This window comes from Oryctolagus cuniculus, chromosome 11 (assembly GCF_051225735.1).
Source record: "Oryctolagus cuniculus isolate XC-2025 breed Fujian yellow rabbit chromosome 11, ASM5122573v1, whole genome shotgun sequence".
Taxonomy (NCBI): domain Eukaryota; kingdom Metazoa; phylum Chordata; class Mammalia; order Lagomorpha; family Leporidae; genus Oryctolagus; species Oryctolagus cuniculus.
The window spans coordinates 38,468,583-38,495,631 of record NC_142877.1 but is presented as its reverse complement, the minus strand read 5'-3'; the positions used below and the strand labels follow the sequence as shown (position 1 = coordinate 38,495,631).

At 38.7% G+C, this 27,049-nt stretch overlaps 1 protein-coding gene across 17 annotated transcripts in view; it reads left to right on the top strand.

The window, feature by feature from the left end:
* TASP1 (taspase 1) overlaps positions 1 to 27,049 on the top strand; it is a 361,007-nt gene that overhangs the window by 30,535 nt on the left and 303,423 nt on the right. For 12 of the 17 annotated variants that reach the window (XR_016215997.1, XR_011380008.2, XR_011380009.2 and 9 more), the window contains exon 5: positions 25,362 to 25,482. Coding sequence is in view for 12 of the 17 variants with exons in the window: in XM_070052103.2 (XP_069908204.2) it covers positions 25,362 to 25,482 (121 nt within the window). In the remaining 5 variants the exon portion in view is untranslated. Of the gene's footprint in view, positions 1 to 466; positions 733 to 4,867; positions 4,963 to 19,115; positions 19,252 to 25,361; positions 25,483 to 27,049 lie in introns of those variants that run through there. The other 5 variants (XM_089307336.1, XM_089307339.1, XM_089307337.1 and 2 more) reach the window with 4 other exon arrangements.

Here is a 27,049-nt window from a genome sequence, read left to right as displayed (position 1 = left end):
CAGTTGTTCCTTGCTCCTTCTTTCTCTCCCCTCTCCCATAGGCCTGAACCATTGGAAAGACAGCTTGATGCATTTAGCTTGTATGTACGTAAGTGCCCATTAGCTGTAATGTGGGTAGTGAGTCTAATTTTAGACCTACCACTCTTGAAAGCCTCAGTTTTCTCTTCCATTGATAATATCTTTCATTTTCTGTAATGGGGCTTGGGGGTATCTGCTTTTATATATGTAAAGTAGATTTCCTTTGTAGTACTTAGAATGTTTTCATTGCATGAAATTTGAGTTCTGACTTTACATACTTTATCCTTTCCTTTCTTTTTTTTTTAAACTTGATGTCATTAATTATTTTAAAGATCCCATTTTGCCTGTTTAGCAGTATTTCCAGTGGTGCTTCAGTATTTCTATGTATTCCAGTTGTTTATGGAGTCTTTATGTTTCTCTGCATTTTTTTTTTGTTTTATTTTTTGAGGTGTACATACACAGTTACACTTCATGGAGTTGCATCCAGCCAAGTATCCATGTTCTTCTTGTGAAGAGGCAGAGAAAATCACCTCTCCCAAGAATTTCCACCTTCTGACCAAGGGAAATGTGTCCTGAAGAGCTGTACGCAGATGGGAGGCAACTTGTTTGCTTGTTCTGCTGTAGAGCATTGATTTAATTAGAAGACAGGCTGTGGGTGGCCATGTGCAGACAAAGAAGCACCAGACACAGCCCAGTTAGCCTGGGACAGTAAAAGTAAGTTACGCTCTTTTTAAAACACTTTTTGAATACTGATACTGATTCTTGCCTTTAGTACTACGGGGCAACTTGTAACTTACTGTTTGTGTTTTACACATTAGGTACTTCTGTTCTTTTCCTAGTACCCTAGAAATGAAATGTGCTCCCTAGCACAAAGTGTCTGCTTTCTGGAAAAGCAGTGATTTTTTTTCTTTCCTTTTTTAGAATAAAAAAAAAAGGAATCAATCATTACATTCTAGAATAATTTTATACTGCCCCCAAACAATGTTTTGTCTTTTAACCCAATCAAAACACATAAATACAGAGCTTGTCATGTTTTACTTTGTAATGATGAGAACTTAAAGAATTATTCTAGCCTTTTCTAAGCCATTTCTTGATGAGCTGTGTAGACCTTATTAGATGTAGTCATCTTAGCAGAATCTGTTAGGAGATTGTGGTCCAATACCATACTTAGCAGTTTGTAAGGAGCATGTGGCTTTATGCTATGAGTTCTTTTCTTTGGGTTGTTTCTCTCAAGAATACTGGAGTTCAGTTGAGCTACTGTAGTATTATGGCAGAGTTGAAAGTAATTCTGTGTTTGGACTATATTGAAGGAATTCAGACTGTTGGACTTCTAACTGTAAAATTCCTTCTAGACCTCTTTTAATAGGAATATTATACAAAAAAGGATTTAATTAGATCAATTCTAGGGTTTATAGTGTTTGGATTTTTGAATCATTCTTTGTATGTGTATTTGTGTTCTTATGGATCTATGTAATTTGGGGTGTCAGTTTTATTATATAACATCTCTTTTTTGTTGCCTATGATGGTTTTTTTTTTTTTTTTTTTTTTTTTTTTTTTTTGGTTTTTGCTGATGGTAATAAAGGAGCAAGGCTAGGAAGAAAACCTGCATTCAGAAATATCATAGACTTATGTCATTGTGTTCAATTTGAGATTTTTTTTTCTCATTTTATTTGAAGGAGAAAGGGACAGACAAAGATAGAGATAGAGAAATCTTCCATCCACTGATTCACTACCCAAATGCCCGTGATAGCCATGGCTGGGCATGGTGAAAGCCAGGAGCCAGGAACTCAATCCAGGTCTCACGAGTGGGTGGCAGGGACCCAAGCGCTTGAGCCATCTGCTGCTCTTCTCCACCACGTGTGTTAGCAGGAAGCTGGATCAGAAGCAAAGTTGCTGGAACTCAAACCATGCACTCCATTATGGAATACAGTATCCCAAGCAGGGTCATAAATGCTGCACCAAATGCCTGCCTCAGAAAGGCTTCCTTTTGATTTTAAGTTTTTGTGCAACTCTCAACTATAGACCTTTGTTCTGAATTTGGAAAAGAATGAGGAAGATATTTAATTAATAAATTATTTTTAAGAATCCTTCTCAAGATAACATTATAAATCTTGCTCCAAAGTAGGAGAGATTATCTGAAAAATTTTTTCATTTGTGTATGTCTAATTTTTATGTGAGGTAAACTTTGCCTAAGTATAATGAAAGATTGCATCTCACTATAGAAAATGACTTGAACTTCAATCTTAGGTATCCTACTTGACAGAAGTTCCTTGAACATTCTGACTGCTAAGAAGTTTTTAATGGTAGTCATTCTCACCAAAGGTCCAGTCTTCTGCATGACGTATGCATTTCCTGACAATTCATGATATGCTTATACTCACATTAGGCTCACTAGGAAATTCAAAGTGGGGAAATTTGGAAAATTTATATTTTCCATTCTTGGAGTATGTGCAAATGTTAATACTATTTTCTAGTGGGTTGGAAGTCTGTTTAATAAAAAGAAACATGGTTAGTCAAGGTTTTAAAAGTTAGTAATACCCCTCTCCATCCTCACAGTTCTGCCTAAGTTATTTGATAGAAGAATGGTTTAAGTTATTATAATTCCCTAGTCTGTTAGGTTTTTTTTTGAGTGAGATTTCCATATTCTTGTCGACTTGGTTAAAAGGTATAATTATTTAGGTTCAAGGGAAGTGTAAGTGGCTGCCAAATTTGTGAATACTGGCGAAACAGCTACATTTGTCTTTTCTATTGTGGCACATGTGGAAAGGACAATTTCAGGTACTGTGTGTACTCACCTCTTCCCGGACATCATAAAGCATCCAACTAAAACAAAGTTTAAAACTATTTCAGATGTGGAATTCTACTGAAGCCAATATTTTATTTTAGAGATTTGTGCTATGTTCGACAAGTAACTCTTTGTACTGTAATTCTGTGGCTTTCTATTAAAAAAAAAGAAAATAAACTGCTGTGGTGTCATTTTTTCCTCTTAATTATATTTATTGGTAAATTGGGCAGATTAATAGAACGGAGGTAAGTGTAGTCATGCAGTGCTTTTTTTATTCAAATATTTTGAATAATAAAGAAAAATAGAATTCTGTGTTTTGACAGAATATTCTATGTCATATCAACAAATGGTGTAATGAACAAATAACAAGATTTGTTCCATTTTTTTTTCTGATGTTTCCAGGAGAGTTTGGGTACTTTAAGAATATCATAAAAAGACTTAGTTCTTACTACATATGCTATTGTGTGAAGGTTTTCCGTTTTTTTTAATAATAGTTTTTTGTTTAATTGAACAATTAAAATAATGAAGTGTTACAGGTACTAAAACTTGGTATTCAACATACTGTATTTGACTCAAGTGTTCCCAGAGTGTGATGCAAACAAATGTTCTCTCAACTTACATCTAGGACAGCTAAAATATTACTTTAACACATGTTAAAAGTAGAGCACTGTAACTGTTTGGCTAGATATAATTCCGGGCTGTCTGAGTTGAGTAATTTCCTTAGGCATTCCAACTTTGATCAACCACAGCAAGAACTTCCAGCATGTCTGTAAAGCAGCCAGTGCATCTGTAAATATGTCCTGAGGAAGAGAGAACAGAGAGAATGCCCAGAAAGAGAATACTTTCTGTCATTAAGGAGCAGTTACAGAATGAAAATGGAAAGTTTTTTATTTCCTTAGAAAACCTTTTTAGGTAATTGAACCTCTGATTTCTGAGTATACCCTGTGGTTCTGTATTAATGAATGAAAGATACTTCATTTGAGCCTAATAAAAATGCTTTCTGGCTAACTGTTGAAAATTATTAAAGTCCATTAATTCTTGAAGTTTCTGCTCTTTGTAGAGTAATAGTATATACTTCAGTAAGCATGTCTTAATTGTTTATAATTGGCTAGTATTTGGGCGAAATGTTCTTAAGTGATTCTATTTTTGAGAATAACTTAAGAACAGGCAGCACCCCCATAGAATTAACCTCATATGTTTTCTTTCAACACATGGATGAAAATAGGTTTCCTGGTTTTTGTTTTCCGTGACCTGAAAATGAATTTGCAAATATCTACTGTCCATATACAGATATATATTAATTTAAGAATATTTTTAATGGTAAATCATTTTCTGCTATATAAGTACTATACCTTTCCTGTAGCTTTGGACACAGCATGCTCATATTTTAAGGTACAGTTAACAACTGCTTGCAAACTGGCTATTAAATTGGATGATTGTCTAGTTTCTTTCTGATCTTAGTTTTCCTTAGTCTTGTGATAATAGATACCATGACCTCCAACTGATTAGCTCCAGTTGTGAAAATTCTGCTTATAAGATCACTCTTTTACCAAAACTTAGGAAGAATGCATAATCCTTTTATGACTTCCATGTTGTCAAGCTCTGTTCCTGTCCATTTTCTTCAATTCTTAAGTCATGGATGTTGAGGTTAGCACAGTTAAATAAAATTTAATAATAAAAATAAAAAAGTTTCACTTTTAATTTTTGTTTTTTAAAGGTTTATTTTATTTATTTGAGTTAGAGAGAGAGAGAAAGAAAATATGTTCCATCCGTTCATTCATTTCCCTAGATGGCTGAAATGGCTAGAGCTGAGCCGTTCTGAAGCCAGGAGCCAGGAGTCAGGAGCTTCTTCCAGGTCTCTCATGTAGGAGCAGGGTCCTAAGGACTTGGGCTATCCTCCACTGCTTTCCCGGGTGAACCAACAGGGTGCTGGTCTGGAAGTGGAGCAGCTAGACTCAAACCAGTGCCCATATGGGAGGCCGGCACTGCAGGCTAGGGCTTTAACTCTCTGTGCTACAGCTCCAGCCTCTCACTTTATTTTTATTGATCAGTTTTTCAGAACTAAACAAGCAGCAGTCTAGAAAGATCTGCCCTCTTCAAGCTCGTCTGCTATATTCTAAAAGAGGTACTGTGGATAAACCAGGAGAGAAGACTGAGGAGTAAGTCCTGGGTCCACTAACTAACTGTGTTGTATTCTGGATTGCCCAGATAAAAAGAACCAGCGAGACTCACTGAAATGCAAAGAGCAAAGGGACTTTATTTATTTATAGGTCCAGCATGCTGGGGCCTGACCTCCTGTGCAACTCAGTGCTGGGAGACCAAGACCCCCTTCTCGTTGTTCCCGGGGTTTTTATAGTCCCCAGGCAAACAAGTATTCCTTCTTTCCCCTGGCCCTGCTGGACCAAGGATGGCCCACCTTATTGGTTGCCCCTACCTGGCCCTGCCAGACCAAGACTGTCCGGTGTCAGGTTTCATCTTCCTGGAAGTCCTGGGCCTAGCCAGTTCCTTTGTCTTGTGAGAAGCCTGTCATGACGTGGCTCTGGCCTCTCACAACTGTGATGCTCAGGGGCAGCGTGCTTGAACAGATGTTTGAGTTGGTTGTTTCATTTTAATATTTACTCGAGCTTTCTTCCTAAAATCTTGCACATGTGAATGTCATGCTTTTTTTTTGGTATTTAATACTTTATTTCATATGCTTGCTGCCTTGAAGTCAATAAAGTTCACCCTGAGATCATTAGAGCCAAGTTTTACCTCTGTAGGTGCTGGTTACCTAGTTTATAGATAAAGTCTCATATTCCTACATTATTTTACCTGATCAACTTCTTGCCATTTTTTGTATGTTGCCTGATCATCGTTGTCCCCTGCCTTCCATGTACCTCTCTGTGATTTTTTTCCCCTAAGACTGCTATTTCCAAAAATTATGTATTTTCTTCTATCATTTAAAAAATTGTTTGAACAAAGGGCTGGTCCAGGCCAAAGCCTATCTGGGTTGCCCACATGGGGGGCAGGGACCCAAGTACAGAACCATCACTTGTTACATACCAGGATGTGCATTAGCAGGAGCCTGGAATCTGAAGCTGAGCCAGGAGTTACTTGATCTCAGGCACTCCAGTATGGATTGCAAGCATCCACGTGGTATCTTAACTGTTGTGCCAAACTCTGCACTTCTCTCTCTCTCTCTCTCTCTTTTTTTTTTTAAAGATAATTTATTTATTTGAGAGACACAGAGAGAGGTTTTCTTACACTGGTTCACTCCCCAAATGGCTGCAATGGCTGGATCTGGGCCGATCTGAAGCCAGGATCCAGGAGCTTCTTCAAGGTCTCCCATGTGGGAGCAGGGGTCCAAGCACTTGGGCCATCTTCTACTGCTTTCCCAGGCCATAAGTAGAGAGCTGGATGGGAAGTGGAGCATCTGGGACAAAAACTGGTGCCCATATGGTGTGCTGGTGCCATAGGCCAGAGGCTTAGCCAGCTATGCTGCAGCGCTGGCCCTCTCTGATATCATTTTTTAAAAGATTTATTTATTTATTTGAATGTCAGAGTTACACACAGAGAGAAGGAGACACAGAGAGAGAGAGGTCTTCCATCTGCTGGTTCACTTTGCAATTGGCCGCAACTGCTGGAGCTGTGCCGATCTGAAGGGGGGAACCAGGAGCTTTTTTCCAGGTCTCCCATGTAGGTGAAGGGGCCCAAAGGACTTGGGCCATATTCCACAGCTTTTGCAGGTCATAGTAGAGTTGGATAGGAAGTGGAACAGCCAGGACTCGTAACAGCACCCATATGGGATGCTGGCACTGCAGGCGGTGGCTTTACCTGCTATGCCACAGTGCCGGCCCCTTTCATATCATTTTAAAAATAAGAATTATTTGAAAGGGAAGAAGGGAGAGAGAGAAGAGGAGAGGTATGTCTTTCATCTGCTGATTCACTCCCCAAATGGCTGCAACACCCAGGTCTGGGCCAGGCTGAAGCCAAGGAACAAGGAACTCCATCCTGGTCTGCCCTCTGAGTGGCAGGGGCTCACGAACACGGACCATTTTCCTCTGCCTTCCTAGGTGCTTTAGCGAGAAGCTAGATTGGAAGCAGAGCAGCAGATATTTAAACCAGCAGTCCCATATGGGACTTAACCTGCTGTACCACAATACTGGCTCCTCCATCATTTTGATACAGATATTTCTTCATTGGTTAAAGTGAGAGATGAAGTTCTTTATGCTAATGATAATTGAGAAAGATAATAATATTTGATTGGTTTTCAACTTGTAGATTCTGTGTAGAAAACTCATCTGACTAATTTTAGAGAAGCAGAAAAGCATTATAAATTGTATTTGTTGTACTTAGAAGATAAGTGGCATTTGTGATCACTAACCCAGTTACTAAAGGTGAGGTAACATATGATAGACCACAATACAGGTTAATTGGCTTACTTCTGTGTTTGTTATCTTCTTTAGCAATAGATAATTCTTATTTTAAATAAATGAGCATGTAAATGAAATCATGATTTGTTGTTAGGACTGACATTTGAGTCAAAGAAGTACTTTACCTGGAATCTGTATTGTGTGGGAAGACTCAAGACTTACCGAAGCTCAGCTTTTGCATTGGGTAAAGTTTGAGACCTTCTTAACCTTTATAAAATGGTGTAGGTCAGAGGTTGCAAAAGAGACAGTTTGCAAATGTGTGTTGATTGACCCACAGACTAGTTTTTAAAAATTGGAATTTGTTGTCAATATGTAAAAAATCAGGAGACTCGTCAAAATCAGGGTTTTTAACATCCCTTGAAACAAACATGAGATCTGGCCACATGGAGCATTCATTTTTTCAAGACTAATCTTCTGGGACTGAGTGAGAGCTTTTTCTTCTGAGTATAATTAACACTATTTAAGTTAAAGATACAGCTGAAAATAAGTCTTTATACAGAGATGTCATCTTTTATCATGTTGCAAAGGCCAGGAAAATGAATTGACGTAGTTGACATCAGTTTAATGCTCTAGAGGTTGTAAATTGTTGTAATGGGATTTATTTAATATTTTAGCTACTTTCAGGATTTTTATTTCAATAAAATGGGATTTCTACCAAAACTAAGTAAAACTGGAGTGAATTTTGATTTAATTTAAAAAAAAATAGGAACTGGACTTAAGTATTTATTATTTTGAAAATGAACCTCAAATTAAAGACTTTTCAAAAATTTCTTATTAAAGCAGTTTGAACCAGTACCAGAGTATATCACCCCAAAAGAGTTTTGAACTGGAGCTAAAGCAGATCAAAATAATCTGTGACCCAAATAAGCTTGAACCAAGTGGTTCCTTTATTTACTTCTTGTTCCAGGAGGAAAATAATGTTTTCAGTGTTTATAGTAAAGAACGAACCTTTAAGTCCAAGAATTTCCTACTGATTTCCAAGCTTGGTCTTGCTAACTTCCTAAAGGATATTTAGCTTCTAACATCATTTATCTTATCTTGATTCCATTACTTCTTAATTGAAAACACACAAAGAGAAATCATTGATTTGCACATAGTATTTGTGACTGCATCTGTAATGATTGCTCATGAAGATTTTTATGTCCATTTACCAGTGGCTTCCTCCCTTTTTATTAGATTTCTTCCAACCTATCTAATTTGTCTTCAGCCAAAGATGAAACATGGGTCCCAGAGTGCTTAGCTTCTGTAGCATCTCAGTACTCATATTGTTGCCAATACATGCATTTACAGACATCCTCAAGATGGGGTTTGGAGACAGTGAAATTCAGAAGGAATAGAGATAATCTAAGTTGTAGTTACTCAAGATGATGGTCATGATCTAGCTGAATCCTTAGCATTTGAGGTAGCTTATTTATTTATTTATTTTTTGACAGGCAGAGTGGACAGTGAGAGAGAGAGACAGAGAGAAAGGGCTTCCTTTGCCGTTGGTTCACCCTCCAATGGCCGCCGCGGCCAGCGCGCTGTGGCCGACGCACCGCACTGATCCGAAGCCAGGAGCCAGGTGCTTCTCCTGGTCTCCCATGGGGTGCAGGGCCCAAGCACTTGGGCCATCCTCCACTGCACTCCCTGGCCACAGCAGAGAGCTGGCCTGGAAGAGGGGCAACTGGGACAGAATCTGGTGCCCCGACCAGGACTAGAACCTGGTGTGCCGGCGCCACAAGGCGGAGGATTAGCCTAGTGAGCTGCAGCGCCAGCTGAGGTAGCTTATTTTAAAAAAGCAAATATTCCATAGTTTTAATTAATTTGACCTAAATTAAAATCTTTGGGGAAGGGAGATTGGAAATGTTTATTGATTTTTATTATAAGTTATTTGTAGATAAATTCAGTCTTAAGAAATAATACATAAGAGATTCTTTGGACCTTTTAACCTACATTAGTAACAGTTTTTTTTTTTAATTGCTATTAATCTTTTAAGTTTCCATTGTAGTTTCAAAATGTTTATTGACTATAGTGAACATGTACTACATGAGCTGTGTTAGGAGTCCCCAGATCAGGAAGCAGAACATTTCCAGTCTTCCAGAGAGCTCGTCGTGCCCCTTTCCAGTTACCACGGGGTGATATATATTTCCATATATTAGTCTTGCTTACTCTAAAAGTTCACATAAATGGAATCATGTGTTCCTTTTGTGTTTGCCTCTTTAGTTTGCTTGTTTGATGTAAAATTCATATAGCACAAAGTTAACCATGTTTAAATGAATAATCCAGTGGCATTAAAATGTTCAGTGTTGTATAGCTGCCACCTGTATCTTTATCCAAACATTTTTTATCTCCCCTAAGAAACTCTGTACCTAATGAGCTGTTGCTCTCCATTTTCCCCTCCTTAACCTCCTAAAGCCAATCTGTTTTCTGCTCTGTGGATTTACTTGTTTTGGATACTTCATTAAAAAGGAATCATAATGTATGTGATCATCTGTGTCATTGTATGTGATCATCTATGTCTAGCTATTTTTACTTGGTATAATATTTTTGAAATTCATCTACATTGTATGCCATTGTATCAGTACCCTGTTTACCACCCTCCCCCCTTTGAGGAGTATTCAACACTATTTTTGTATAAATGGCAATTTATCTGTTTTTTCATTGATGGGCACTTGGGTTGTTTCCACCTTTGTGCTATTGTGAATAATGTTACTCTGAATCCTGCTATATAAGTATCTGAGTACTTGCTTTCAATTCTTTTGAGTGTATACCTCAAAGTGGAATTGCTGGTTCATGTAGTAAATCTTTATTTAACTTTTTGTGGAATCACTGAACTTTTCCACAGCACTTGAGTGAACCATTTTACATTTCTAGCAGCCAGGTCTGAGGGTTGTGATTTCTGTATGTCCTTGCCATCCTTGTTATTTTCTGTTTTGTCATTATAGGCATCCTTGTGGATGTGAGGTGGTACTTCATTGAGCTTTTGATTTTCATTTTCCTGATAACAATGATATTAAACATATTTTCATGTGCCAGGAGGCCATTTCTGCTTATTTATCTTCCTTGGAGAAACATCAGTTTAAGTCTCTTCAAATTCTTTTCCTATTTTTAAATTGATTATTTATTTACTTTTGATGGTGGTGCTTGGTTGTAAGTTGCAGGAGTTGTTTATATATTCTGAATACTGGACTATTCCACTTGATTGTGTGAAATTATGTTAAAAGAAATAATTAGGAGGAAAAATAAATTACAACTACTGCTTTGGTGGTTTTGTCTTCCCCTTGTAGCCCTCTGACTACATTCAGAACTCTCTTTATCCTGTCTTGTCTTATTTTTCACTATCATATTTACTGCTACCTTTTATGGTATCTAATATACTGTAGTACCTCCATATATGTAAGTTTTGCACCTATAGATTAAGCCACTTCTGGATTTAAGGTATTTGGGGAAAAATTGTGTCTATTGAACATGTAAACACATTTTTCTTGTCAATATTCTCTGAAAAATAAAACATTAACACAAAATTTACATTGTGTGGGCACTATACGTAGTCTAGAGGTGACTTAACATATATGGGAGGATATGTGTAGATTATGTGAGAATACTGTGCCCTTTTATTTAAGGTCATTGAGCATTTGTAGATTTTAGTATCTGCAACAGGATACCCCATGGATTCCAAATATTATCTGCCTTAGTGAAATTGAGGTTTCTTGTGGGCAAGGATATTTTTCTGTTTTATTCACCACCGTATCCTCATGGTTTAGATTAAGGATTGGCAAACTATGGCCTGAAAGCCAACAGTCCTGCTGCCTGTTTTTGAATGGGTTGCAAACTCCAAATGGTTTTCACTTTTTTATATGGTTGAAATAAAATCAAAAGAATAATAATATTTCATGACACCAAATAGTTTATGAAATTAGATATTAATGTCTATAAATGAAGTTTTATTGTAATACAGCAATACTCATTCTGTGAATGCTTTTGTGGTATAATGACAGAGCTGAGTTGTTGCAGTATTGTCTGTGTGGCCCTCAAAGCCTGAACTATTTAATATATCTGGCCCTTTATAGAAAAGATTTGCCTGGCACAGAGTGCCCAATAAATATTTGTTGAATGAAAAAATCTTAGCCTATACTACCACAGAAGAATCTAAATTGGAAATATTTCAAGTATTCAGTTCTTGAAAATTTGAGTTCATTTGGCTGCTAAACAAAAATACAAAAAAAAATCCCTAAATGAATATTTTCATCAGTAAAACAGTTTCATTGGCTTCCATTCATCCTGTGAGAATTGATGATGGAGTGCCAGAGAATTCGTAATTTTAAGGATATTGTTAAGTAATTCTTAATTCTGGTGTTAGTTTGAAAAAGACTCTAATGACATAGAATACACATCCTATTTTTTTGTTTTAAAGATTCAAGAAAGTTTGTTTCAAATACTGTTTTTCTCCTTTTCATAGTTTTAGATAAATAAAGCTACTTGCTGATCAATGAAAGTAGTGATTAATATAATTTTGATGGTATACGTATTTGAGTAAGAAGCTATATTGTTACATATTTTATTGCATTCCATCCATCTAATGATGTGTTTGCTGAATTTGCACTTCAGTAATAGGGTGTGAATACTAACATATTAGTAATTTCCTAGTAATGTCTAACTTCTCCTAAAAGAAAAAATGGAAATTGGACAGACATAAATCATTTTATATAAATATGATTTTATAATGTGCCAGTCTAGTTTTTTGTACAACATTTGAAAACTAAATTGTTTGCATCTGTAAGAGCTGTTAATAGAGGCCTCATAATAGATCCCTAGAGGTACAGTACACCCTGTAGCCTTGCAAATAGTTCTTACTTTATTTTATGCTTTCAGCAAAGGACATTAAATGGGTAATACAGGTTGTGGTTTATAGTGAAGGAGTAATGCTTTGCAGAACTTTGTCTTGGCTTGGTGTTTCCAAATTTCATTAGCAGGAAAGGGTTTCCATATCAGAGTGAGAGAGTAGTTCCTGACTGGCCTCTTGGCCCTCATACCCTCTGTTTTCTGGGTTAGTCAGTCAAAGGGATCAAGTTTTGTCTTCTCTAAAAGTTACTGATAGGCTTAAATTATATTTTGTTTTTAAAATTCCATCTGTTAGAAACTGGAAATTCTGTTGCCTGAATTTATTTCATTTCTCATTTGAGAAGGTCAGATTCCTAACATCTCAATTAACATTTTCCTGTCATTTTTCTATAGGAGTAACCTGTAAAAATATTGATTTGTTTATATCAGCTCATTCAGAGAGATCCATTATTCTATTTATACATGGTTGTGATTAACTGCTGTTTATTCATTCTGCAAATATTTTTTGAATTCCTACCCAGTTTGCTTTAGACATTGGAATGTCTTTTTAAGACAATAATACCACATTAACACGAGAATTAATGAGAATTGTGTTACAGTAATTATTATGCACTAGCTGTTTGTGACCCTGAGAATCTAATATATTAGTAAATCCTTAAAAAAAGACAAATTCTTATATTTCTGGGGCTTACACTCTATGGTGAGAATTAGACAAAAAAATTGAACTTTTTCAGGAGTAAAAAGTACCATAAAAAAGTAAAAAAGCAGGAGAACGCTTAGAGAAGGCTGGAAAAATCTTACTGTAGTAAGTTGGGAGAGAGCCTCTGATAAGTCATTCGAGCAGAGACATGAATGAACAGTATGAAGATGTTGGGAAAAGTAGGTCTTGGTCAGCACTGTCCCTTCTTGTTCTTTGCTCTTTATAATGCACAACACCATCAGACAACAGTTATTTATACTTACAAGGAAGCTAAAAAACTCATGGAAAAGTAGAATTAAAAGATAACGCACATTTTCCAGAACTAATGTTTTGAAGTGCTCTCATGCATGTACAAGCGTGTTTACTCACACAGTCTTTATTTATGGACCCTGTCCCCCCAATAGCTTTACTCATGAAATTTCACAGGAATGAATGAACAGCAAATACAAAAGCTGGGGGCATTCCTGGTATGCTGGGAGTTACAGTGTGGCTGGAGTACAGTATAGGAGGAGAGGAATAGGTGGTAGGAAGTTGGAGGGGGAAGGAGGAGCCAGACAATGTAGGGCATTATAAACCTTGGAAAGTAGGAATTTGGATTTTATTTTAAATGTGATGGGAAACCACTGTAGGTTTTTGAATGGAGGAGTAACTGGGTCAGACCAATTAAAAGATTAGATTAAAAGAATCCCTGATGGGGTAGGTGTTTGGCACAGTGGTTAAGGTGCCATTGGGCTGGCGCCGTGGCTCACTAAGCTAATCCTCCGCCTAGCGGCGCTGGCACACCAAGTTCTAGTCCCGGTCGGGGCGCTGGATTCTGTCCTGGTTGCCCCTCTTCCAAGCCAGCTCTCTGTTGTGGCCAGGGAGTGCAGTGGAGGATGGCCCAAGTCCTTGGGCCCTGCACCCCATGGGAGACCAGGAGAAGTACCTGGCTTCTGCCATCGGATCAGCGTGGTGTGCTGGCCGCAGCGCGCTGGCCATGGCGGCCATTGGAGGGTGAACCAACAGCAAAGGAAGACTTTTCTCTCTGTCTCTCTCTCTCTCTCACTGTCTACTCTGCCTGTCCAAAAAAAAAAAAAAAAAAAAAAAAAAAAAGGTGCCATTGGGATGCCTATATCCCATCTCAGAGTGCCTGATTCAAGTCCTGACTCATCCGTTTCCAACCCCGATTCCTGCTAATGTGTTACCCTGGAAGGCAGCAGGTGAATGCTAAAGTTCTTGGGTCCCTTCTACCCACATGGTGAGACCCAGATGGAGTTCTTGGCTCCTGGCTTTTGTGTTTAGAAAGTGAAACAGCAGATCTCTGTCTCTGCCTCTGTCTCCTTGCACTTGAAATAAAATGAAAATGAAAAGGAGTACTGTAAGTATTAGAATAGTGATTATCCATAATGAGTCATGTCAGAAATCAACAAATGACCACTTAAACTTTACATGTATCAGTTATGGAGAAAAGTTTATATGTAGGGTGACGAGCTTATGTCAAGTGATAATTGTAGATAGATACTTTTGTCAGCTTCTTTAAAGCATAATTTTTTTAACTTTTATTTAGCAAATATAAATTTCCAAAGTACAGTTTATGGATTACAATGGCTTTCCCCCCCCATAACTTCCCTCCTACCCACAACCCTCCCAACTCCCACTCCCTCTCCCATTCCATTCACATCAAGATTCATTTTCAATTATCTTTATATACAGAAGATCAGTTTTGTATATATTAAGTAAAGATTTCATCAGTTTGCACCCACACAGAACACAAAGTGCAAAATACTGTTTGAGCACTAGTCATAGCATTAATTCACATTGAACTACACATTAAGGACAGAGATCCTACATGAGGAGTAAGTGCACAGTGACTCCTGTTGTTGACTTAACAAATTGACACTCTTGTTTATGGCGTCAGTAATCTCCCTAGGCTCTTGTCATGAGTTGCCAAGGCCATGGAAGCCTTTTGAGTTTTCCGACTTTGATCTTATTTCGACAAGGTCATAGTCAAAGTGGAGGTTCACTCCCCCCTTCAGAAAAAGGTACCTCCTTCTTTGATGGCCCATTCTTTCTACTGGGATCTCATTCACAGAGATCTTTCATTTAGGTAGGTTTTTTTTTTTTTTTTTGCCAGAGTGTCTTGGCTTTCCATGCCTAAAATACTCTCATGGGCTCTTCAGCCAGATCCAAATGCCTTAAGGGCTGATTCTGAGGCTAGAGTGCTGTTTAGGATAAAGCATAATTTATATACAAAAATTTACCCATTCTAAGTGTACAATTTGATTTTTAAATATTTATTTATTTGAAATGGGGGAAAGGAGAGAGAGGGAGAGAGAGAAGAGATCTTTGATCTGCTGGTTCACTCTCTAGATGGCTGCAAAGAGCCAAGGCAGGGCTATGCCAAAGCCAGGAATCCAGAGCTTCATGCAGGTCTCCCATGTGAGTGACAGGGGTCCAAGCACTTGGGCCATCCTTTGCTGTATTCTCAGGTGCATTAGCAGGGAGTTGGATTAGAAACCAAACAGCTGGGAGTCTAACTGGCACTCTGATATGGGATGCTGACATTACAGGCAGCACTGTAGCCTGCTGTGCCACATCATTGGCACTTAAAATTTTGATGAGTTTTGACAAATGTCTACAATTGTGTAACCACCAATAAATCATGATATATGAGGGTATGTTAAAAAGTTCATGGGAAATGGAATTGAAAGATACGTTTATTTTGGTGTCTGCATTGTGTCGTAGCTAGTAAAGCTGCCCCCCTGGGTGCCAGCATCCCATATGGGTGCTGATTCATGTCCTGGCTGCCCCAGTTCAGATCCAGCTCTCTACTAATAGCCCAGGAAAAGCAGGGGAAGGTGGTCCAAGTGCTTGGGCCTCTGCCACGTGTGAGGGAAACTCCGAAGAAGCTCCTGGCTTTGGCCTGGCCCAACTCTGGCCATTGCAGCCATCTTGGGGAGTGAACTAGCAGATGGAAGACTCTTTGTTCCTCTTCCTCTCTCTCTCTCTAAATCTTTCAAATAAATAAAAAAAAAAGATGAGGTTATTTTGGTGCAGACTTTTTTTTGAAACCTGTGCAAATGAGGGATCTTGAAAAATGCATGTTATGAAAACCTGCATGGATTTAAAAAATATTTTCCAGCAAAATAAGCTAATTTCCATTTTTCCAGATTTTAAAAAAAGATTCATTTATTACTTGCAAGGCAGAGATAGAGGCAGTGAGAGAGAGAGAGAGAGAGAGAGAGAAGTATCTTTGATCTGTTGGTTCACTCCCCAAATGGCCACAATGGCCAGGGCTGGGCTGATCTTAAGCCGGGAGCCTGGAGTTTCTTCCAGGTCTCCCATGTAGGGCAGGGGCCCAAGGACTTGGGCCATTTTCTACTGCTTTCCCAAGCCATAGCAGAGAGCTGGATTGGAAGGGGAGCAGCCAGGACATGAACTGGCGCCCATATGGGATGCCAGTGCTGCAAGCAAAGGCTCAGCCCCCATTACACCACAGTGCTGGCCCCTTCACATGTTTTTTCTTTTTTTGAGTGCCTTTCAATGATGTTTTCTTATCTACAGTGCTTCTCTCTCCTCAGTGGCCCCTGGCAACCACTGTCTACTTTTTTCTCTATAACTTGACATTTTCTAATTTTTTTTATAAGTAGAATCATACAGTGTATAGCTTTGTGGCTGACTTCTTTCACTTAGCATAGTTCTTTTTGAGATTCATCCATAGTGTTGGGTATATTAGGAGTTTGTTCCTTTTATTGCTGAGCAGTATTCCAGTGTATTGGTGTATCACAATGTTCATCAATTATTTGGTTGGAACTTGGATTTTCATTTTGGGCCCGTTATGAATGAAGCTGATGTGAACATTTGAATACAAATCTTCATGTGGACATATACTTTCATTTTGCTTGGATACTTTAAGAGTAGAATTGCTGAGTCTGTGGGAAGTATGTGCTTAAGAAAGCTGCTAACCTATTGTCATCTGCATTTTCACTAGCAATGTAGGAGTAGTGCAGCCGTTCCACATTCTTGTCAGTGCTCAGTGTTGTCAGTTTTTTAAATTTTAGCCATTTTCGTGGTCAATCATTGATATCTGGTGGTTTTAATTTATATTTTCCTAATGACAAATATTAAAGAAAAATATTTATGATACTTACGAAATTTGATAAGGTAGACTGTTGAAGAGGATGACTATTGTGATAGGTACTACTGCTGTTGGATTTTGCAGTGAGGGAGAAAGGGCTCAACTCTGCAGCAGAGCAAAGTGGGAATTTTTAGACAAGGAGCTGGTTGAGGATCAGTGGATAGAAAATTACTAAGAGAAAACCACAGGGTAAGGCAGATTCTAGTTAAATCAGCCTAACATGATTGTTGCTGGAGGCAGGGCAGGGTGAGCAGACATCACCTGAGTGATGGTGGTTGGTGAGGAAGCCAATTAAATATTGAGGTTGACCAAATTTCAAGGGTAGGAGATTCTGGTCAAACTGATCTAGGGAGATTCTTATTAAAATTGGACATTGGAAAGATGAACACAGAAGTCCAAAAGTCAGGGCTAGTTGGAAGAGTTTAGGGAAATCTGAGTAGTGTAGGGTTTGGTCAGTGAGAGAATCTTTGTCACTGAAGATATTAAGCATCCTTCCATGTGTTTTTTGTAATGTATTTATTAAGTTGTTTTCCCATTAAAAACTTTGGGTTGTTAGTCTTACTGAGTTGTAGGTATTTATAGGTATGTACATGTGTGTTTATGGGATATAAATCCTTAAACAGATTTATGTTTTGTGAAAATTTTACAGGGTGTATCTGTAGCTTAATTTTTTATTTTTATTTTTTGACAGGTAGAGTTACAGAGAGAAAGGGAGGGAGGGAGGGAGAGAGAGAAGGAGAGGGAGAGGGAAGGAGGGAGAGAGAGAAAAGAGAAAGAGAAAAGAAAGAGAGAGAGAGAAAGAAAGAGAGGAAGAGAGAAAGAAAGAAAGGTTTTCCTTCCATTGGTTCACTCCCCAAATGGCCACTACGGCGGTGCTGCGCTGATCCGAAGCCAGGAGCCAGGTGCCTCTTCCTGGTCTCCCATTGTGGGTGCAGGGGCCCAATGTAGCTTAATTTTTTTAAAACAAAGTATTTTTTTTAAGATTTTTTAAAAATTTATTTGAGAGGCAGACTTACAGAGGGAGAGACAGAAAGGTCCTCCATCTGCTGGTTCACTTCTCAAATGGCTACAACAGCCTATTCGAAGCCAGGAACCTCCTCTGGGTCTCCCACATGAGTGCAGGGGTCCAAGCACTTTGGCCATCTTCTGCTTTCACAGGCCAGGAGCGGAATGCTGGATGGGAAGTGGAGCAGCTGGGATAAAAACCTGTGCCCAAATGTGATGCCGGCACTTCAAGCAGAGGCTTAACCTACTATGCCACAACGCTGAACCTCAGATTTTTATTTTAGGATAGCTTTAGATTAGGGCCGGCATTGTGGTGTAGTGGGCAAATCCACTGCCTGATGCCAGCATCCCTCATGTGTGCCAGTTTGTGTCCTGGCTGCTCCACTTCTGAACAGTGCTGTGCTAATAGCCTGGAAAAACCAGCAGAAGATGGCCTAAGGGCTTGAGCCTCTGCCAACCATGTGGGAGACCTGGATGAAGCTCCTGGCTGACCTATCTCCACCCTAGCTATTGCTAGGGAAGTGAACCACTTAGTGGGTGAACCAGCTATGGAAGACCAGCCTCTTCTGCCTGCCTCCCTTCTTTCCTCCCTCCCTCCCTCCCTCCCTCCCTCTCTTTCTCAAATAAGTAAATAAATCATTCTTTAAAGAGTAGTTTTAGATTTTCTGTCATTCCATTATACATGGTTAATATTTCAAGCCTGCATTGTAAAAAGGTCTCCACTTTGGTATTTGTGACTTCAGTTCCTCCTTTTCATATAGTATATGAAACTCAGTTTATATTTCCTTGGCCAATATATTCAACATGACTTTGTCCTATATGGAAAGCTTCAATGACTTCTAATTGTTTTCCCAATCAAGTCCCGATTCTGATGAGTGACCCTGGCAGTTTCCATACTTGACTCTAGCTAACCCCTTTACCTGAGTCAGTTTTCTGTGACGCTTATACTTGCCCATTGTCTATGTATTGCTCATGCCATGTTCACCAACTGTAACTTTCTAGCTTCATGACTAGGTCTTTCTTTCATTTCATATCCTCTGCTAAGCCTGTTATTAACTTCTTCCTCTTGTAGTGGGCCATTTGATTTTGAATGCTCATGTATTTATTATCTGTATCACTTATTTTCTATTTAATTATATCCTTTTTTGTTTTCTTCCCTGTGATCTTATTTTTAGAATTCCATGGACATATAAATTGGGTAACTGCATTGGAAGAAAATCCTGATCTCAAATCCCTGACCCCTCTGTTCAATTATAGGTGCATATTGGAAGGGGTCTTTGTCATGGCCATGTTTTCTGTGGATTTGGCAGAAGTCCAGAACACCAGGGAAGTTGGTTGATGATTTTGAGCATTGATAATCTTCAGGTTGAACCAGAATTGCCCTGGGATCTAGGTATTATTGGTCTCACTTTAGAACTGATGGAATACTCTGTATTGCCTCAGATTTTTGCAGTGTGAGTTAGAATTGTTCATATTAAGCATATTGCTCAGTTATTTTTGAATGAGCTCTTCATTATTGCAGTTACCCTAAGGAGTGTTGAGTCTAACAGTCTGTCTCATTTTTAAAGGTAAATTCTTTTGAAACTGTGTCCCATGATTTTTTTTTCATTTTTTTAATATTTATTTTTATTTATTTGAACGAATTACAGAGAGAGAGATCTTCCATCTCCTGGTTCATTCCCAAAATGGCCGCAATGGCCAAGGCTGTGCTAGGTCGAAGTCGGTAACTAGGAGCTTCATCCAGGTCTCCCCAGGTGGTTGCAGAGGTCCAGACACTTGGGCCATCTTCTGCTGCTTTCCCAGGCGTATTAACAGGGAGCCGGTTTTTTTTGGAAGTGTAGCAAACAGACTGCACCCATATGGGATGCCAGTGCTGTAGATGGCAGTTTAACCAGCCATACCACAGCACTGGCCCCCATGGTATTCATTTTTAATGTAACTTTTTTTTTTTTTTGGACAGACAGAATGGACAGTGAGAGAGAGAGAGACAGAGAGAAAGGTCTTCCTTTGCTGTTGGTTCACCCTCCAATGGCCGCTGCGGCTGGCGCGCTGCGGCCGGCGCATCGCGCTGATCCGAAGGCAGGAGCCAGGTGCTTTTCCTGGTCTCCCATAGGGTGCAGGGCCCAAGCACTTGGGCCATCCTCCACTGTCCTCCCTGGCCACAGCAGAGAGCTGGCCTGGAAGAGGGGCAACCGGGACAGAATCCGGCGCCCCGACCGGGACTAGAACCCCGTGTGTCGGCGCCGCAAGGCAGAGGATTAGCCTATTGAGCCACAGCACCAGCATGCTAATGTAACATTTTATGTTACTGGCTTTTGCCTTTTTTTCTGGTTGGAGAACAAGTATGATATGGGCATGACTAAAAAGATACATGTTTATTTATTTATTTTTATTTATTTGACAGAGTTAGACAGAGAGAGAGACAGAGAGAGAGAGAGAGAGAGAAAGGTCTTCCTTCCGTTGGTTCATTCCCCAAATGGCCGCTACGGTTGGAACTGTGCTGATCCGAAGCCAGGGGCCGGGTGCTTCCTCCTGGTTTCCCATGCGGATGCAGGGCCCAAGCACTTGGGCCATCCTCCACTGCCTTCCTGGGCCACAGCAGAGAGCTGGACTGGAAGAGGAGCAGCTGGGACTAGACCCCAGCTCCCATATGGGATGTTGGTGCTGCAGGCGGAGGATTAACCAAGTGAGCCACATGTTTTTAAAAGAACTTAATTCACTGTTTTAGGAAAAGAAAATAGTGTTTTCTTTAGATTTCATGTACATGGCTTGTTTTGGGTTCAAATCCTTTATGTTTTGTTCACCTTATTGATAAAGCTTTCTTTTTTAACAACGCATTTTTTGAGATATAATTCACATTGTGCTTACAACGTTCTGTAACTACCACCCCTATGTAATTCCTGATTATTTTCACCATGCGCAGTTAGGCTACATTTCCCCTTTCTACTAGTGCCTTGCAACTACTAATCAACTTGATGAATTTGCCTATTCAGGACACTCCACAGAAAAGTAATCAGATAGCACATGGTCTTTTGTGACCAGCTGCTTTCACTTAACACAATCTTTTTCATGTTCTTTCATATTGTAACACATATCAGTACTTACTTTTTGTTGCTGATTAATACTCCATTGTATAGATACATCATATATGGTTTATATGATTATGAATTGATGGCATTTGAGTTGTTTCCATGTTTTGGTTATTATGAATAATGCTGTTTTGAATATTTATGTGCAAGTCTTGTGTAAGCATAATGTTTTAATTTCCCTTGGGTATATACATAGAATTGGAATTCCTGGGTCAAATAGTAACTCTGTATTTAACTCTTTGGAGACAGTCCAGATGTTTTCCAAAGTGGCTACACCATTTTACATTTGCCTCAGTAGCATATGAGGGATCTCATTTCTCCATATTCTTGCCAACATCTGTTATTACCTAATTATAGCCATCCCTGTGGGTGTTAAGTAGTATTTTGTTGTGGTTTTGATTTGTCTTTCCCTGATGACAAATGGTGTTGAGTGTCCTTTCATGTCCTTACTGGTCATTTATATGTCATCTTTGGAGAAATAGAAATTCATATTCTTTGCCTATTTTTTTATATTTATATTTTAGTTTATTTAATGAACATAAATTTCCAAAGTACAGCTTATGGATTACAATAGCTCCCCCCCACCCATAACTTCCCTCCCACCCACAACACTCCCCTCTCCCACTCCCTTTCCCCTTCCATTCACATCAAGATTAGTTTTCAATTATCTTTATATACAGAAGATCAATTTTGCATATATTAAGTAAAGATTTCAACAGTTTGCACACACAGAGAACACAAAGTGTAAAATACTATTTGAGTACTAGTTATATAGCATTTATTAAACACCTAAGAGTAATTGTGTATTAATTACAGAGTTCAACCAATAGTTTAAAGTAGAACATAAAAAATACTAAAAGGGTAAAGTATTAAGTTCTTTTTTTTTCTTTTTCTTTTTTTTTTGTTTGTTATATAGTTTTTTTATTTAATAAATGTGAATTTACAAAGTGCAACTTTTGTATTGTTGTGGCCCCCCCCAACCTCCCTCCCTCCTGTGGCCCTCCCCTCTCTCACTCCCTCTCCCATCCCGCCCTTCATCGAGTTTCATTTTCAATTACCTTCATATACTGAAGATCAACTTAGTATATACTAAGCAAGGATTTCAACAGGCTGCACTTACACAACCACACAAGGTATAGGGTATTGTTCGACTAGTAGTGTTGTTTTTTAAGTTTCATAGTAGAACACATTAAGGGCAGAGATCCTACGTGGGGAGCATGTACCCAGTGACTCCCATTGTTGATTTAACAATTGGCACTCTTATTTATGACGTCAGTAGTCACCCAAGACTCTTGCTATGAGCTGTCTAGGCTATGGAAGCCCCTTGAGTTCACCGACTCTGAACTTGTTTAGTCAAGGCCGTAAAACAGTGGAGGTTCCTTCCTCCCTTCAGAGAAAGGCACCTCTCTCCTTGATGGCCTGTTCCTTCTGCTGGGGTGTTGTTCACCAGGATCTTTCATTTAGATTGTTTTTTTCTTTGCCTATTTTTAAGTTATTTTTATTTTAGAGTTGTAGGTGTTTATATATATATTCTAAATACAAGTTGCTTATCAGATAAATAAATATAATTTGCAAATTTTCTCCTGTGGCTTTTTCTTTTTCCACTTTGTTTATGATGTCCTTTGAAACACCTACATTTTTAAGTTTAATTAAATCTAGTTTACTTAGTTTTTTCTTTGTAAAGATTTATTTATTTCTTTGAAAGTTTCAGGGACAGAGGGGGATTGAGAGAGATCATCCGTTTATTGGTTCACTCCCCAAATGCTTGTAATAGCTAGGGGTAGGCCAGGCCTCAGCCAGGAGCCAGAAATTCCATTTAGGTCTCCTACATGAGTGGCAGGAACCCAAGTACTTGAGCCATCACCTGCTGCCTCCCAGGGTCTGCATTAGCAGGAGACTGCATCATGAACTGTAACTGACACTCAAAATAGGCACTTTGATAAGGGATTCAGATGTCCCAAGTGACAGCTTAACCTACTGTGCCACAATGCCCACCTCTAATTTTTTCTTTGGTTGTTTATGATTTGGTATCAAGTCTAAGAAACCATTGCCAAATCCAAGCTCACAAACATTTACTTTATTTCTTTTTAAGAATTTTGGGGGAACTATTGCTGTGGTGTAGTGGGTAAAGTTGCTGCCTGATGTGCTGGTATTCCTTATGGGCACTGGTTCGAGTCCCAGCTGCTCCACTTCTGATCCAGCTCTTTGCTTATGGCCTGGGAAAGCAGTGGAAGATGGCCCAAGTGCTTGGGTCCCTGCTCCCACGTGGGAGACCTGGAAGAAGCTCCTGGCTCCTGGTTTTGGATCAGCCCAGCTCTGGCTGTTGTGGCCATTTGGGGAGTGAACCAGCGGATGGAAGGCCTCTCTCAGTTTCTGCCTCTGCCTCTCTCTCTGTAACTCTGCCTTTCAAATAAATAAACATCTTAAAAGAATTTTGTAGTTTTAGCTTTTAACACCGTTAGCTAATTTTATATGTGGTGTGAGATAGAAGCCCAGCTTCGTTCTTTTACATATGGATACCCAGTTGTCTATGACTTTTTATTAGAAAGACTATCCCTTCTTTTTTGTTTTGGCATCATTGTTGAATTGACCATAAATGTAAACATTAATTGATTTTCAAAGTTCCCAGTTGTATTTTATTGGTCTGTATATCTGTATCACATTGTCTTGATTACTGTTAGTTTTATAGTTATCAAACCTAGAAGTGTGACTCTTCCAATTCTGTTCTTTTCAAGATTGTTTTGACTATTTTAGATCCCTTGCATTTTCACATGAATTTTAGAATTAACTTGTTGATTTCTGCAAAATGGCACATAGGATTTGGTAGGTTGAATGAGGTCAATTTAAGGAGTATTGCCATTGTAACAATATATATATTTTAAAGATTTGTTGTTTATTTGAAAGACAGATAGGGAGAGAGAGAGAGAGAGAAAGAGAGAGAGAGGTCTTCCATCTGATGATTCAGTCCCCACATGGCTGCAGTGGCTGGAGCTGAGCTGATCTGAAGCTAGGAGCCAGGAGCTTCTTCCTGGTCTCACTTGTGGGTACAGGGGCTCAAGGAGTTGGACCATATTCTGCTGCTTTCCCAGGTGCAATAGCAGGGAGCTGGATCGGAAGTAGAGCAGCCAGGACTCGAACCAGCACCCATATGGGATGCCGGCGCTGTAAGCCAGTGTTTTAACCCACTGTGCCATGGCGCCAGCCCCCATTGTAACAATATTAAGCCATCTGATTATTGTACATGGGTGTCTTTTCATTTATTTATGAATTTCTAATTTTTCCATATGTTTTATAGAACTTTAATGTGTAAGTCTTCTATTTCTTTGGTTAAGCTTATTCTTAACTACTGTATTTGGTTTATTTTATTTTTGTTTTTATTTTTGAAATTACTTTTTATTTAATTGGAAGGAAAGGAGGGAGGGAGGGAGGGAGGGAGGGAGAAAGAACAATCTTCCATCTTCTGGTTCACTCCCCAAATGGCCTCAAGAGCCAGGGCTGGGCCAGGCCTAAGCCAGGACCCAGGAACTCCATCCAGGTATCCCATATGTGTGGCAGTGGTCCAAGTACTTGGGCCGTCATCCACTGCTTTCCCAAGCACAATAGCAGGGAGCTAGCTCAGAAGCAGTGTAGCCAGGATTTGAATTGCTCTCTGGTAATGCTGGTGTCACAAGCAATGGCTTAGATTGTTCATTTCCAATGTATAGAAATTAAATATATTTTTGTGTGTTGACCTTGTATCTTATAACCTAATAACTTATGTATTCTATTAATTTCTTAGTGATATCCTTTAGGACTTTTTATATATAAGATTGTATTGTCGCTAAGCTTTTTCCTTTCCATCCTAGATGCTTTGTAATTTTTTTTTCCTTTCCTAATTATCTGCCTAGATTGCCCAGTATATTGCTGAATAGAAGAATGAGATAGGGCTGTTCCTATCTTTTTCTTGATTTTAGGGGAAAACTTTTAGGTTTTCATCATTGTGATATTAGCTTTGGAGTTTTCTGGATGTGCTTTGTCATGGTAAGGAAATTCTCTTTTATTTCTAGATTAGATAGTTTTTCTTATGAAAAAATTTTGGATTTTGTTAAGTGCATTATTTTCTGTGTCTGTCCTTTATTTTATTAACATGGGCTATTACACTGGTTTCAGACATTAAACCCATCGTGCTTTCCTGGGATCCTTGTTGTTTGTGATATATTATTCTTTTTATATTTTGCTTGGTTTGCTTTGCTGGTTTTTCTTTAGTGATTTTTGTGTCAGTATGTATGCAGAGTATTGATGTGTAGTTTTCTTTTCTCATGATCTTTATCTCATTTTGGTGTTAGGAGTATTGGTTTCAAACAATGAGTTGGAATTTTTGAAGGATTTGCATTAATTCTTTAAGACTAATGGTATTTTTGTTTTTGTCTTTCAGGATTCTCCTTTTACAAATGCAGGAATGGGATCTAATCTAAATCTCTTAGGTGAAATTGAATGTGATGCCAGCATAATGGACGGGAAATCCTTAAATTTTGGAGCTGTTGGAGCATTGAGTGGTATGTGAACATTATAACATACTATCTCTAATCTCTGAAGAACTGTGTTTTACCATTTTATGACACAATAGGACATATGCCAGTCTTTTTCACCACTCTTGCTTGGAATAGCGTTGCAAACAAACATTTTTTGTTCTTTTGCTGAATTTAAAACTTAAATTCTTAGCTATGAACAGTTTAAATAAAAACATCAAAACATTTTATGTCCAAGTTTTTGATTTTAATATGATCATTCTCCATTCCTTCAAGAGCTTATATATATGACAGACATGATTTAGTATAATTTATGATTCTAAAATATGCAAATAATGTGTTTTTATCATCAAAAGTTCAAGTAATATAAATAAATTGACCTTTGATTCCCCCGAATTTTCTCTTCCCATTCTCATGCCCCCTTGTGATTTAATCAGCAAATATGTTGTGTGTCTATATTTTTATGTAATAGAGACAGTTTTATTTTGTGGATGTGGTTGCTCTTTTTCTTTTCTTTTTTTTTAAATTTATTTGAAGGAGTTAGAGAGAGGAAGAGACAGAGAAAGACAGATCTTCCATTCTCTGGTTCATTCCCCAAATGGCCACAACCTCCGTACTTGGGCTAATCCGAAGCCAGTAGGCAGGTCTCCTGTGTGGGTGCAGGGTTCCAAGTACTTGATCCATCTTCTACCACCCTCCTAGACCATCAGCAAGGAGCTTGATCAGAAGTGGAGCAGTCGGGACCCGAACTTGCTCCTATATGGGATACTGGCACTGCAGGCGGCGGCTTTACCTGCTATGTCACAACATCTACCCTCTCGCTAATTTTTTTTTTTAACTTTTATTTAATGAATATAAATTTTCAAAGTACAATTTATGGATTACAATGGCTTCCCCCACATACCGTCCCTCCCACCCACTACCCTCCCCTTTCCCACTCCCTCTCCCCTTCCATTCACATCAAGATTCATTTTCGATTATCTTAATATACAGAAGATCAGCTTAGTATACATTAAGTAAGGATTTCAACAGTTTACTCTCACACAGAAACATAAAGTGAAAAATAATAGATGATTTTTTTAAATGATGATGAAATCAGATCAGACCTATTGTCATGTTTAATCCCAGTGAGAGTCAAGTTGGGAGTTGATAATTTCTTTTTTTTTTTTTTTTTTTTTTTACAGAGGATCAGTTTAGTATACATTAAGTAAAGATTTCAACAGTTTGCGCCCCCATAGAAACACAAAGTGAAATATATTGTTTGAGTACTCATTATAGCATTAAATCTCAGTGCACAGCACATTAAGGACAGAGATCCTACATGAGGAGTAAGTGCACAGTGACTCCTGTTGTTGACTTTACCAATTGACACTCCTGTCTATGGCATCAGTAATCTCCCTATGCTCCAGTCATGAGTTTCCAAGGCTATGGAAGCCCTCTGAGTTCTCCGATTCTTATCTTGTTTAGACAAGGTCATAGTCAAAGTGGAGGTTCTCTCCTCCCTTCAGAGAAAGGTACCTCCTTCTTTGAAGACCTGTTCTTTCCACTGGGATCTCACTCGCAGAGATCTTTTGCCAGAGTGTCTTGGCTTTCC